The sequence below is a fragment of the Lepisosteus oculatus genome, chromosome 10, assembly GCF_040954835.1.
Source record: "Lepisosteus oculatus isolate fLepOcu1 chromosome 10, fLepOcu1.hap2, whole genome shotgun sequence".
Classification (NCBI taxonomy): domain Eukaryota; kingdom Metazoa; phylum Chordata; class Actinopteri; order Semionotiformes; family Lepisosteidae; genus Lepisosteus; species Lepisosteus oculatus.
In genome coordinates this window covers 33,570,074-33,582,777 of record NC_090705.1, presented here as the reverse complement: position 1 = coordinate 33,582,777, position 12,704 = coordinate 33,570,074, and the positions used below count along the sequence as shown (strand labels likewise).

At 40.3% G+C, this 12,704-nt stretch overlaps 1 protein-coding gene across 1 annotated transcript in view; it reads right to left on the bottom strand.

Moving 5' to 3' along the window:
• Nucleotides 1–11,999, bottom strand: part of trpn1 (transient receptor potential cation channel, subfamily N, member 1) — a 42,985-nt gene extending 30,986 nt beyond the window's left edge. Inside the window, exons 1-3 of the mRNA XM_006635845.3 lie at nt 11,480–11,999; nt 10,773–10,874; nt 2,067–2,162 (exon numbers count right to left, since the gene is read on the bottom strand). Of these exons, the coding sequence (XP_006635908.3) occupies nt 2,067–2,162; nt 10,773–10,874; nt 11,480–11,629 (348 nt within the window). The 5' untranslated portion in view covers nt 11,630–11,999. The remainder of the gene's footprint in view (nt 1–2,066; nt 2,163–10,772; nt 10,875–11,479) is intronic.
• Between the last annotated feature and the right edge of the window lie 705 nt (nt 12,000–12,704).

The following is a 12,704-nucleotide window of genomic DNA, read 5'->3' as shown; positions in this document are numbered from 1 at the left end:
CTGAATACACTGTTTATCCCCAGTTCATGCAGTCGGCCCTACGACGTGGGGAGCCCTCTTCTCTGGCCCTTTCAGTGAGTCTCCGTGAGGCTCCTCCTACGTGGAAGAACTGTATGAGTGGATTTTCTGTTGCTCTCACTCTCTTTTGAATCCTGTAGGCAACAGTGTGTTTCTGAAGGGCTTTCAAAGCAGACCTCCTGGGGGTAACAGCTCCTTTCCTTAACACTGACGAAGCAGACAGATTCCTGGCTACAGAGATTGACACAGCTATGGCCTTGGAGGGTGGAGTCTGAAACTTTCAACTGAACTAAGCAGGTGCTCTTAAAACACAATATACTGTAGCAGCCTAAGAATATTCTTTTCTGAGCAAAATGGTAAAACTGCAAATTAAATCATGTTTAATCACTATGCACACGCAATAAAGGCAACACACCACACAGGGGAAATCTAGGACTGGATAATAAAGATAATAAATTATAATACAAATATCTTTGCATATAGGTATTATTTGAACACTGGTTACCTGTAAAAATGTGATCCTGTTGTTTTGTTCACTGCTGTTCTACAGTGTGTGTATTATTTAGAAATAGTTCACCCTGTCATATAAGGTTCCTTGGAGCAGTGCTACAGACACCCCCTGGGGTACAAAATTGGGTAGTGAGGAAATAAAGACCACAGTTAGTACTAGGAGAATGAGTGAGGATGTGTTTTATATTCCTTGTGTGCGAGTTTCCAACCATAGGGTTAAGAAACAAGCACAAAACCTTCAATAAAAGAGCACTGAGCATTAATTCCTTGCCTCAGTGCATCTGAACCTATGCCAGTGCTTCAAAGGTAAAACCTAAAATCTAAATGGTATTCTAAGTCAATCCCCAAACTTTTGGGTGATTTAACAAGGTGCTGTAAACTGTACGTATGAGAGAGATTTCATGAGAGATTATTTCATGGGGTCATAAAGACCATCACAAGAGGCTTGTATGCAAAAGCATGGAAGATGATTTCACTGGGTCAAAGCTTAGTAAACAGGGCTGTGTTCAGTTTCCTGACTAAAGAAGCTCCTGTAGCAATGCTTGCTCAATGCTTACTCATGTGCCATACATACGTGTGGCAAAAAAACAAAAGTGAATGTTCTGCTATACGTATACGGTATATGTGGTATGCATATATACTGTATACAGGATATCCATTTTCTAACAGTTTAATCTATTTCAAGGCCATGGGGGGCCTAGGGTTTATCTCAGCAAGTGGATATGTGTGAAAATAATTTAGGTATATAATCAGCAGAAACACGTGAACAAAAACCCAAATGTTTAGTCTTTTCAAAGGGAACATTTTGGTCTCCAGAACAAAAGTGTCCTGTCGGTGTGGAAGAACAGAAGGGAACACAATTTCAACTGAGGAGACCCGTTGAGCTCCTTCCCCCCCAGCTCTTGGATTTGGCGTGCTGTACATCTGCAAACAGGAGCAGAAGCCCAGCGCACACCACAGACTGTGAGGAGACCTTTCAGACTGTTCTGCAGACGCTCCACATCATTCTGGCTAGCCACACGCGGAGTTTGTCCCCCTAGTGAATTCCAAAAACACCACGTACTCTTGCTTTTATTCCCTAGTGGAAAAGTCCAAATATTTAAATGATGCATAAATTAAACAATACAACCCTACCGCCCTTAGTTATACTGACATACTGTGGGAAATATACTGTATGTTTGCCTGATGGGGCAGTTAGTGCAACAGCTTTCATAGCTCCTGGGTTCCTGATGCAGGAAAGGGGTGTCTTCCATGTAGAATGTGTATGTTCTTCCCATGTTCATGGGTTTCTGTGGGTGTGCTGGTTTCCTCCTCACCTACATGGAGGAAATACAGAATATCCCTGTGCGCATCTGTGTGACCTGTGATGAACTAGGCTTTGTGTTGTCAGGGCCAGGAAAAAGCAGGTGATGGAATAAAAAACTTGGTTGATTTGACTAGACTCTAGATCTTTTTTGGGATCCTGTCTTGTCCCTGGAGAAGTTAAAAAGCGAATGGGGGAAATGAATGAAGTTTATTAAGAAAAAAAAACCTCCTACCCCTCCTGGCACATTGGGATCAGTTTTCTTCACCAGCAGCTTAACGATTTCATCTTTGGAATGAGCTGCTGCCACATGCAAGGCTGTCCTGCCATCCTGGGAACACAATCACAATGTTTGATCACATTAATGAGAAGGGAAGAGAGAGATGGAGAGCAAGCAGGAGAGGAACCGACAACAAAATTACTACTAGAAGCTCACTTGGTGATGGATTTGAGCCCCTGCCAAGATCAATAAAACCCAGCAGAAAGCCTAAAATTAGAGCTGTCTTTGTGCAAGGCTGGTATTCCATCAGTAAATATAATAATTGTCTGGACTTTTACTATAATAATAGATTTATTGTCCAAGTAGCATTGTGTTCCCACTACAATTAAGGTTTGTCAACATCTTCTATAAATCTACGTCTCCAATTTACAGAGATCAATGCTAGTGATTTACAATTTCTGTAATCGCAATAGTCACTTGCTGCCCCCACAATGACACCGCCATCTATTTTTCTATTATTTCTGCTGGCTTTATCAAAGTCTACAGGAATTGTAAAGTTTGCGTAAAAGAAGTGTATCACATGGTAAACGTGTACTTATACTGTACAACCATACTACATAGTGAGCAGCAAAGAAATGCATTACTTATAACTGCAATAAATTAACAGAAGTACTTCTTGCAAGTTTCTAAAAATTATTTTGTTGTAGAAAGTACACTGATATTACATTGAACAGACACGGCACAAGAAATGTCAGACTGATTAACATAACCTACCAAGAAGGTTAATCAACATGATTGTTCAAAAGTGACACACACAGGCTAGTACTGTGTGTGGCCACCGTTGGAATTAATATAAGCTGTAAAATAAGCATATAATCGGTCAAATGTACATACTAGATCCTCTAGTTGTTGTTTCCTTTTGAGGACATTGGCAAGTTGGAACCACCTGTTTTATTGAAAACAAAAATCTGGTGCAACAGGTTGAGGTACTGCCCCTGGTGCAGGAGGAGAAATCATGGCTTTTGAACCTGGACAGCACTGATCCAAGAAGTGGGTCTCTGTCTTTGACTCTGTCTCTGAGCTAGACGTACCCGTGAGCATGGCAAGACCTCAACACTGTTTTTGTGAAGTTGTGCCATTGTAATGTGAGATGATAGTGTGAGGAAAACAGACACAACAGGTGTTTGGCTTGGAGTCATAAAACTGTTACCCCAAAGGAGGGAGGGGGGTACATATATGGCTGAGCAGTAGGGTGCCTAAGGAAATATTTTGTCTATATCATCCTCTGTATATCATCACACATCTACCGCCATATTTCTTATCTTGTGCAAAGTAACAATCAGGATAAATTTCCAAGCTGTCACCAGACACAATGCCTTCTGCCAGATCTGTCAAGGGCAGGAGTGTATTCATTGATGAATAATACAAACCACCACTTAGCCGTTCTTGAGCCTGTAGAAGTGAGTGATTTTATTTCTCATCTGTCAAAACGTTACCCTTGAAAGACCACCAAGCATGCACATTGTCTTAATTTCCGATGCACATGGGATTTCTCCCTGGAATTCCTTATGCTGTAGCTACTGCACTGGTGTGGTGACCCTCCGCCTTCCAGAACAAGACCTGTCAATCAAAGACTGATTTCATGGTTTCTCTGGACAGGCTGACTGATTGTGGAAGCGTATTTTTTGTCATTCTCCTGAATGGGTATTTATATAGATGCCACCATCCATCCATTTTCTAACTGCTTAAATCAAATTTAGGGTCACAGTGGAGCCGGAGCCTGTACCAGCAAGCAACAGGCAGAGGGGGCGATAAGCCTTGTACAGGAACAATTCATCGCAGTTCAGACACACCAACACAAACACACACACACATTCACACCTAGAGTTTTCCCAGGAGCCAATTCATGTACCAGTTTGTTTTTTGGACCGCGTGAGGAAACCGGAGCACCCAGAGACAACCTACATGAATGCTAACCACAGTGCCACCATGCCACCCATGAAGATACCTACTGTACCAATACTGTACCTACTATATTCAACTCAATTTTCTTATCTGTAATTCAAATTTTAAGCACTGAACACCTGTCATTTTTGTGAAATCACATGGCCCAAGCTCAGTAGTTTCTTGTCTTAAGGAAGAATTATACTCAAACAATCAACAAACCTATCTGCTCATCATTTAAAATGTGAGTAATATTATTTATGCTCCAGGTGAGACACTGATCTGCTGTATTTTATATTGCACAGTTGTATTTATTGAAAAAAAAACACATTCTAATTCAAAATTCTAAACAGATTCAACTTTAGAGGGGATAATGTTAATCTAGAACTTAAGTTTTGTCTGTGATATCATTTTACTATCTATAGATAAGCATGTACATACAGTATAACAACACGAAAATGCTTCACATAGACCACAGGAATGTTCCTTTATTCAGTGACTACCAATCAGCAATATTATCTGGTAGAGTTTGAAGTTGACGTACTGTGTGAATGTACAAGTGATCTTCCTACAGGTGCTCATTCGATTAAAATCCAGTAAAACAGCTAGGGGGTGCATGACACAAAGCAATCAGTGATCACATCTGTTTAAGAATGACAAATATTATGTTAATAGATTCAAGAATCATGTTCACTTTGCGCCACAGCTACCATACGTAGAGTGCAGGTCTCGAAGTAATGTGCACTGATGATAATCATCAAAAGAATTCACAATAATCTATGTAGGTTAAGGAATAATAAGTTTAAAGATACAAATACACTGAAAGGCCAATTTACTAGGTACATCTACCTAATAGCGAGTGGGTCCCCTGTTTGCCCTCGAAACAGCGTGCATCCATCTGAGCATGAACTCAACGAGGTGTCGAAGGTATGGCTCAGGCATATTGGGCCCTTGTCAACTCCAGTGTGTCCCATAGTTGTTGTGAATGAGCTGGTGGTGGATCTTTACTCTGGATAGCTTGTTTCATACCACAGATGTTCAATTGTGATTTGGTGAATGGAGAGGCCACTGAATTAAACTGAATTTGCTGTCATGTTCGTGGAACCATTCCTGGAGAATCTTAGCCTTGTGGCACGGAGCATCATCCTGCTGAAAAAGCCCATTCATAGTCCGGTATGCTGCTGCCATGAAGGTATGCACCTGACTGGCAAAGTTCAGATATCCTCTGGCATTCACACAATGTTCTACTTAAAAACCATGAAAACACACCTCAACACCATCACACCACCACTACCAGCCTGCATTGTTGACTGCTGACACCCAGCAGGAAGGATTTATAAACTCATGCGGTTGTCACCATATCCTTGTCCACCCATCAGAATGAAAAGGCAGGAACCAGGAATCTTCAGATCAGACTATGTTTTTCTAATCCTCCAGTGTCCTGTCTTTATGTTCCATAGCCCACTGCAACCACTCCTTCTTGTTTTCCGCTGGTAGAAGTGGAACTCAGTTGTGTCATCAGCTGTCAGTCTCCATCCGTGACAAGGTACGACAAAGTGTGCTTTCTGATAAGCCTGATAGTATGTTTCAGCACCACTGTTACTCAGTTGTTACTGACTAACTGTACCCATTCATCTATGTTTACGACATCAGGACCACCATTGACTGGATGTTATTTGGTAGTGGTCCATTCTCAGAACACCTACAACACTTTTGTGCATGAAAACCCCAGCAGGGTTGCTATTCCTGATACACTCTCGTCAGCATGTTCAAAGCATCTTTTGTCTTGCCCATTCTCTTCTGAAATGTACACACACATGATCTGTAGGTGCCTGTAGGTGCCTGATTACTTGCGTTAAATACCATTGTCTGTACATATGATGCTGTCAGTCAATTACATGTGAAGGGGCAAGTGTACCTAATAAACTGGCCACTCGGTGTATATGACACAAGATATTATGCCTAATTGCATGCATAATGCTCTTTAAACAAACCAGGACTTCAGGGTTCTGGGGTAATAATGAGATGTATGTTACTGTACATCCAGGCTGCAAAAGATCCACTTTTAGCAAAGAATATCCATGCCTGTACAATTATACTCCTGCATTCTCGAAAGACAATTAAGTCAACACTAAGCCTATCAGCCCTTTCTTTTCACCAAAATCTGTGCTTTTCCGTGGCCAGACAGGGGATGTTCAAACGTGTCTCCTGGGTCCCCGATTCACCCCTTGACTCATCCATATCAGGGGGCAGCACAGGCTGGGCACAGATTCCCAGTCCAGGGTGAAGCACAGAGTCTCCATGCCCACACAGCACAAGCTAGTCACTAAAGAGCAACAGCATGATTAAACTGATTTTCATCTTGCGTTTTAGTAGGGAAAACAAACAAAAAACTAGATATGACATCTTATTTCTCACAACAAATACCATCCTCACCATAAAACATTCTAAAAACAAAAAAGCTGCTTTATATTAAATAGACCATCAAAATTGTTCATAAACAGGAAAAAATTCACATCTTTCGTTACTTTAGCTTCAAATGGATTATTGTTATTACTGGGGACTACTGAAAACTTGTTAACTTCTATGACATGTTGAAGGTTAAACACTGCTTTGTTCTTCTATTGTCCTTCCAGCAAGAATTCATAACCTGGAGGCTATTAAACCTCTCCTGGAAATAATTCCACATATGAAGAATTCACAGTTTTACAACTGCACCTTAGATACAGCAGTTTGTAAGTGTAGCATTTGTGATGCCCATGAAGGTACGTTTATTTGTATTTATTACGTTTTGCACAAGGAGCTATTTAAGGTACTAATGCACGGAAGAGATTGAGATGAATGTTCATTATCCAGCTACTGTTTTTTTGGGTGGGTGTGTTGGTTGCTTCACTTTAACTCAGATGGGGGGAAAAGATAAATGAAGTCCCCAGCTTCATAAAAAAAAAAATCTCCATCGTACGAGATGAGCAACATGATTGGTAATATTTATACGGGATATTGAGCTATAAATAGCAATGCTTATTTTGCAAATATTTCGATTTTTCCATCAGTGTCAGTATTTCTTCTGTCCTAGGCTCTGTTGTTCAGGAACATGCAACAAGAGTAGCTACATTTCCATGACAGACCAGGCATCCTTCCTGGGAGGTAAATCAAACATCACCTTCAGGAACTTTGTTAAAACTGAACACAGTGTGTTAGTCTTAATCCCTTCCTTATTAACAGCATTTACATTGTTGTCTTGTACTAATGAATAGCTAAGTGCTTTGCAAGAAAGCAGTGTATGTAATGCCTTACCACCCATAAGTTATTCAAGTCCAGTCCCATTAGGAAGCAGAGAAAAGTGCAGTAACTTTCCTGTTGAAAATATAACCCGTGTAACTCTTACACAGTATAAACTTTGTTCTTATGTGGCTTCAGGAGATGCAGTATTTTATCAGAATCCAAAGTAGATGAAATCCTTCATTGCTGTGAATCCCATAATTCATTTGATGCTTTTTTTCTGTTATCGAGACACTTCTCTACCTTGAGAGTCCACGTCTTTAAAAAGAAGATCTTGTATTAATTCAGAAAAACTGATCTAATGCTAAAATTGTGGCACTTACGTTTTGGAAATAAATGTGAAAAGTGAGAAACGTGTAATTTTGATTGATTCCACTAAATCATTAATGAAGTAAAATATATTCCAGATGTTGAAAAATTACAATATAGCATATAACCCATGTTGTTTATTTTATACAGCCTTTTTTTCACCCTTTTTTATCAAGGGTGACTTTGGAGGTGACAGTATATTATCCGATTGAATCTGATTTATTGAATGTGATGATCTGAGAGATCAATTGCACCTGTCAGATAAACTATTACCAGGAGATTCTGTACATGAAGTCATCAAGGCCTTCCAATATCTTCATTAGCAGGCTTGTCTGTGGAGTGATTTATGTTTTTTCTAAAAAAATTGAAGATCTCTTAAACCTTTAACGAGGAACAAAAGTGTCTGGAAATTTCTCATAGTATGTTGTTTTACGGGCCTTGTTGTGCCTTACACATTCATTGTGAAACAACCCTGTGATTGTAACTTGGGTGGCATTGTCTTGATTCAACCAAGCAAATACCCGCTTTTCCTTTAAATCATCACCATTCAGATTGAATCTCGTGCAAACCAAGGTTAAAAAAGATCAGACTAAGATTAAAGACTAGAAAGATTCTTCACACATGCAACAGCAATCCTCTTAGAAGTTACTCTGTCTGGCAGATTCTACCCAGTCAACACCCCTGAGCCACAACAACTTTAGTCTGAAAGTCACGATGTCTGCCCATATATCCAGTTTTTAGGAGCCATTCAGAAATAATATGCAGGGGGATTCATCACTAAACAGGTGTACAAATCCAAATCTTGTAATGTGCCTCTTTAAAACAAGCACGAATCCCCCTTTTTTAAATTAAGAGCTTCTAAACTGGAATCATCTTAATACCCTCATTCATGTGTTGTATCTCTTATTCACTTCACCCTCCCAAACGTGAATGGTCACGTCTCTTTCTCACTGACCTAAAACAGCAGTGGGAGGACAGATGCCTCAGCTAATGACAACACACTGCAAACTCCCAGGTGTCTGGCAAGCCTCAGAGGTCAGTGCTGTGGAGCAAACCAAGGATACTGTAACCAGCTACAGTACGTACTCAGCCAGTGGCTTGGCCAATTTTGTTATGCTTGGATAGTTACATTCCCTACCTTCAGTCTCTGCACTCTAGGATTCACTTAGAAGCCACACGCATGCATTTTCCCTGCCCAATAACGTAACTGCTGCAGTGCCTAGTTCAGACATCATTAGTTAAGGGCTCTCAAGCGAAACCTTAAAACCGGGCAGCTCATTTTTTTGTATTTTTGTGCAAGTTTAAAGAGTGCACTGCTATAAACACAGCAGACTCTGGAAGCGATGTGGTATAGTAGCGAGAAGGATGCAGTCACTGGGTGCGATTTTCTGAATCATATTTGTGAATCAGGACGTTGCTTACCATAAGAAGCACTCAAGCCATAATATCTTTAAAGAATTTATCTAATAAAGAACCCTGCTGTGCTGTTCTCTACTTGTTTTTGTAACTAAAGGAAGCGCACCTTACTTATTTCACTACTTACTGGGGTGGTCCGATCATTTACATTCAGTTCCTGTCATTTACAAGCACTCACTGAAACAGTGACTATTGCTGTAGGAGAATCACCCCCAAGTCAGGTGTTCTGTTGCCTCTCCTCTGCGTCACTGTGCCTAAATTGCTGGTGTGACTATGACGAGCAAGGCACTCAATGCCTGGTCTTTAAAATGAAGGCACACTTCAGAACAAAAAGGAGCCCTTTTCATCCTTGTTTTATTCACCTTTCCTGTAGTTTACACACGCTGTTCTTCAGGACTGGGTCAGATTCAGTACATTTGCGGTTTCTGTACAAGACAAATGGCTGCTATTGGATGTTTTTATAACTTGGGAAGGACAAAATAAAAAAAGAATTAAAGGCTTTTGATGGAATCCATATGAGTGACGCAACTTGTTACAATCGCTGGATCTGTTGAATGTCCCTTATTAGGTTTACTGCTATGCTGACTACACTTACAGATGTTACAGCTTTGAAAGAATCTACTAACAAACAATAGATACAATACAGAAAATAGTCTAAATGTGTAAGCCTGGTATCTAGTAATATAAATGTGCGAGCTGTAATACTGGGACAGCATGTTTAATGTACTGTACATCATGCAACAACGACAAAGACAGATTACGTGCTACTTAGAGCAAAATTTGACTTTCCATTATGCATTCCTTCACTGTGTGTGAACCTGTTGTCTCGAAGTCTCTGCACTTGTCTCCATTGAGCTCAGACATAAATCCAAGAAAGACAAAGAAGGATCTTTATGTTGTCAGAGCTATGTTTTTTACCCTAAGCTTGGTTTTGTAGGCAGCACTTTTGCTTCCTGTTTATTGTAAAGTGAACTCCTCACCTTTTCAAACCCCCTGAATTGAAGACCACAGCTCTCCTGTCTTCTCACAGGCACAAGCACACACAATAGCCACCAGGGAAAAGCATATTACTAGTCAGAGGTCTCAATAGCAGTATTTCTATTTAAAGGTCAGTATTAAAACCAGGCTGTTTTATGACTGTCTCTCCCTCTTTTTTCTGCTACTGACCTTTTCCTTGAGGAACACCCAGCCCCTATCCCCCACCTTCCTTCCAGAAATGTCAGCCTCGCATTCCTGTCACGTTCCAGCCAAGTAAAATGAAGACAGATTAGCTCGCTGCAGAGCCACCATTGTCTTTCTGGGTCCTTCTAGGAATTTATCTTTTTGTGTATTTTTTTTTAAAGAACATCTTTCTCTGGAACGAGGAGCAGATTTGTGGATCCTATCTTTGGAGAGTTCCGGAAATGGGAATATTAGTTCTATCTCGGGCAGGCACAAGGCAGGACACACCCTGGACGGGAAGCCAGTTCCTCAAAGGGCACATACAGTACAGACACAAACATGCACACACTCACAACAGGGCCTGTCTTCCCAGAAGCCAATTCAACTGCTGGTATGTTTTTCGGCCTGTGGGAGGAAACCCACTTGAACACATGGAGAACAAACAAACTATGCCAATCGCACCTCAGGAATTGAACCATGGGCCCCAGCGCTGTGAGGCAACAAGGCTAACCACTGCATCACCGAGCTGCCCAAAGCCTTACCCACGCACGAATATTGTTACTTTGGATATTACATTTATTCACAATGTGCGTTTAGTGTCGCTCTTACCTTTGTTCGATCGCTGAGGTTGACACCAAGTTCCAGAAGTCTGTCCACTATAGAGAGACGATTCTCCTTGATGGCAATCATCAATGGGCTAAAGCCAAACTCCTGCAAGTCCAAAATAAATTTTCACTTTAAGTCCACCATTGTCTCTGCATTTGTAATGGTCTGTGACGGAGCCTATGTTAATTTTTTCAAAAGGTAATTTGTCCTGAAATACGTAGAAAAAGCGGTGTGATTTTGGAAGAAAAACCTACTGCTTTAGCAAATAATCAGGAGCAGCCCAAGTGACATAAGCTTTCCAATTGCACTGTCTGGCTCGGAGGAAATAACCACTAATGAGAAGCAAGCAGCAGACGTTCTGTTGCTCTAAGTAACTTACATTTGTTAAACTATTGTAGAGGAATCTGTTTCAATTTAATATGAAACAATTCTGAAAATTAGAATTCCTTCTCAGACTTTGTTTAAAATAACTACATACGAGAAATTGTTTAAGCATGAAATTAATTACACAGATAATAGTAATTGCAAGACTATATTTCCCATTGCATATTGCTGTTTCCCGTCACTTACTTAACGAATAAGCGAGGATGTTTACACAAAATAACTAGTAACATAAATGTTTACTATTTACAATCCCAAAAAAATAAATGAAATAAAATAAAAGGCGTGGGATCTCATAGGTGAAGTTTGTTTTTTTGCCTCGTACTCACTTCATCAGTTTGAGAGATTTCTGGATCTCCCTTGTCAAATCCCTTGAGGGTCTGTTCCAGTGTGATCCATTCTCCTTTCAGAGCCAACAGGAGGATCCGCTGACCGCTATTTACAACGGACCCCGAGCTGACAGAGCAGGTTTCTGACATTTTTAAAAGCCTCGCACCAAAAGAAATTAACTTCCAGCCTTGTCCATTTTAATAACATCTCACATGTAAAGAAGAGAGATGTTCAAGGATTTTTTCTCGTTACAAGACGTTATGCTATTTGGTGGGGTGTAGGTTTCCGAGAGGGCGCATCCCTACTGTCGATGTTTTTTTTCCCCTGTTGATTAATGACACTTCTGTCTTAGTAGGAGGTAAGTGGTAGAGGCGCTCCGTTCATTTCTCTATTTATCCAGGCGCTGGCGATCGGGACTCCTCTATCCTGACGCTAGTTAAACTTTTCTAACTCCGCCTTTGTGTTCCCGTTACCTTGGAATCGACTGCAGTTTAGCCAAAAAGGCTTGCTTTCCAGTAGTTAAATTGGAAAGGCCCTTTCTCCTCACCGTTGATTAACATCTGAATTTCATCAGAAATAACTCCTGAATTCTCAACATTATCATTAAAGCATGACATCTGCGTTTGAAAGTTTAGATGGAATGACGTATTAAAGCTGATACTGTACGTGCCAAGCCATTCGCGTGGAGTAGCCCAGTTCCTACGATTATTTCAGTCCTGTCTAGTGAATATGTCATATATTGTCTTTAGCACAGATCAAACATTTAAAAGTAACTTTAGAGCGATCTTTTCCGAATGAGCAAAATAGGTGCAAAAGACGAAACTTGCAAGTTTTGCCAGTTCTTTTCAATTGCTTTGTTCTGGAGAAGGAAGCTCCTGTACTTCTGCAACAAGTTGAGTAGACTGACGCGAGATAACATTTTGCACACACTCTTTGCACATTAACATTTTACAATATTACGTATACGTTTGTAGCGCACGGTATGTACTTTCTTATTCACCACTTTCATCCATAAAAAGCAGACTAAAGAAGTCAAATTGCTTAGTACATAACCAAAATGTGACCAAATATTTAATTATACTGCACACTTTAAAAGTTTGAGGACACTGAAGTCTAGACGGGAGGTTTCATTATGAACTCTAAATAATGATCATTTCTCACGAAGTATTGCCAAACAGTAATAATAAAAACAACAATAATTATGTCAATCCATTTCAACCCACT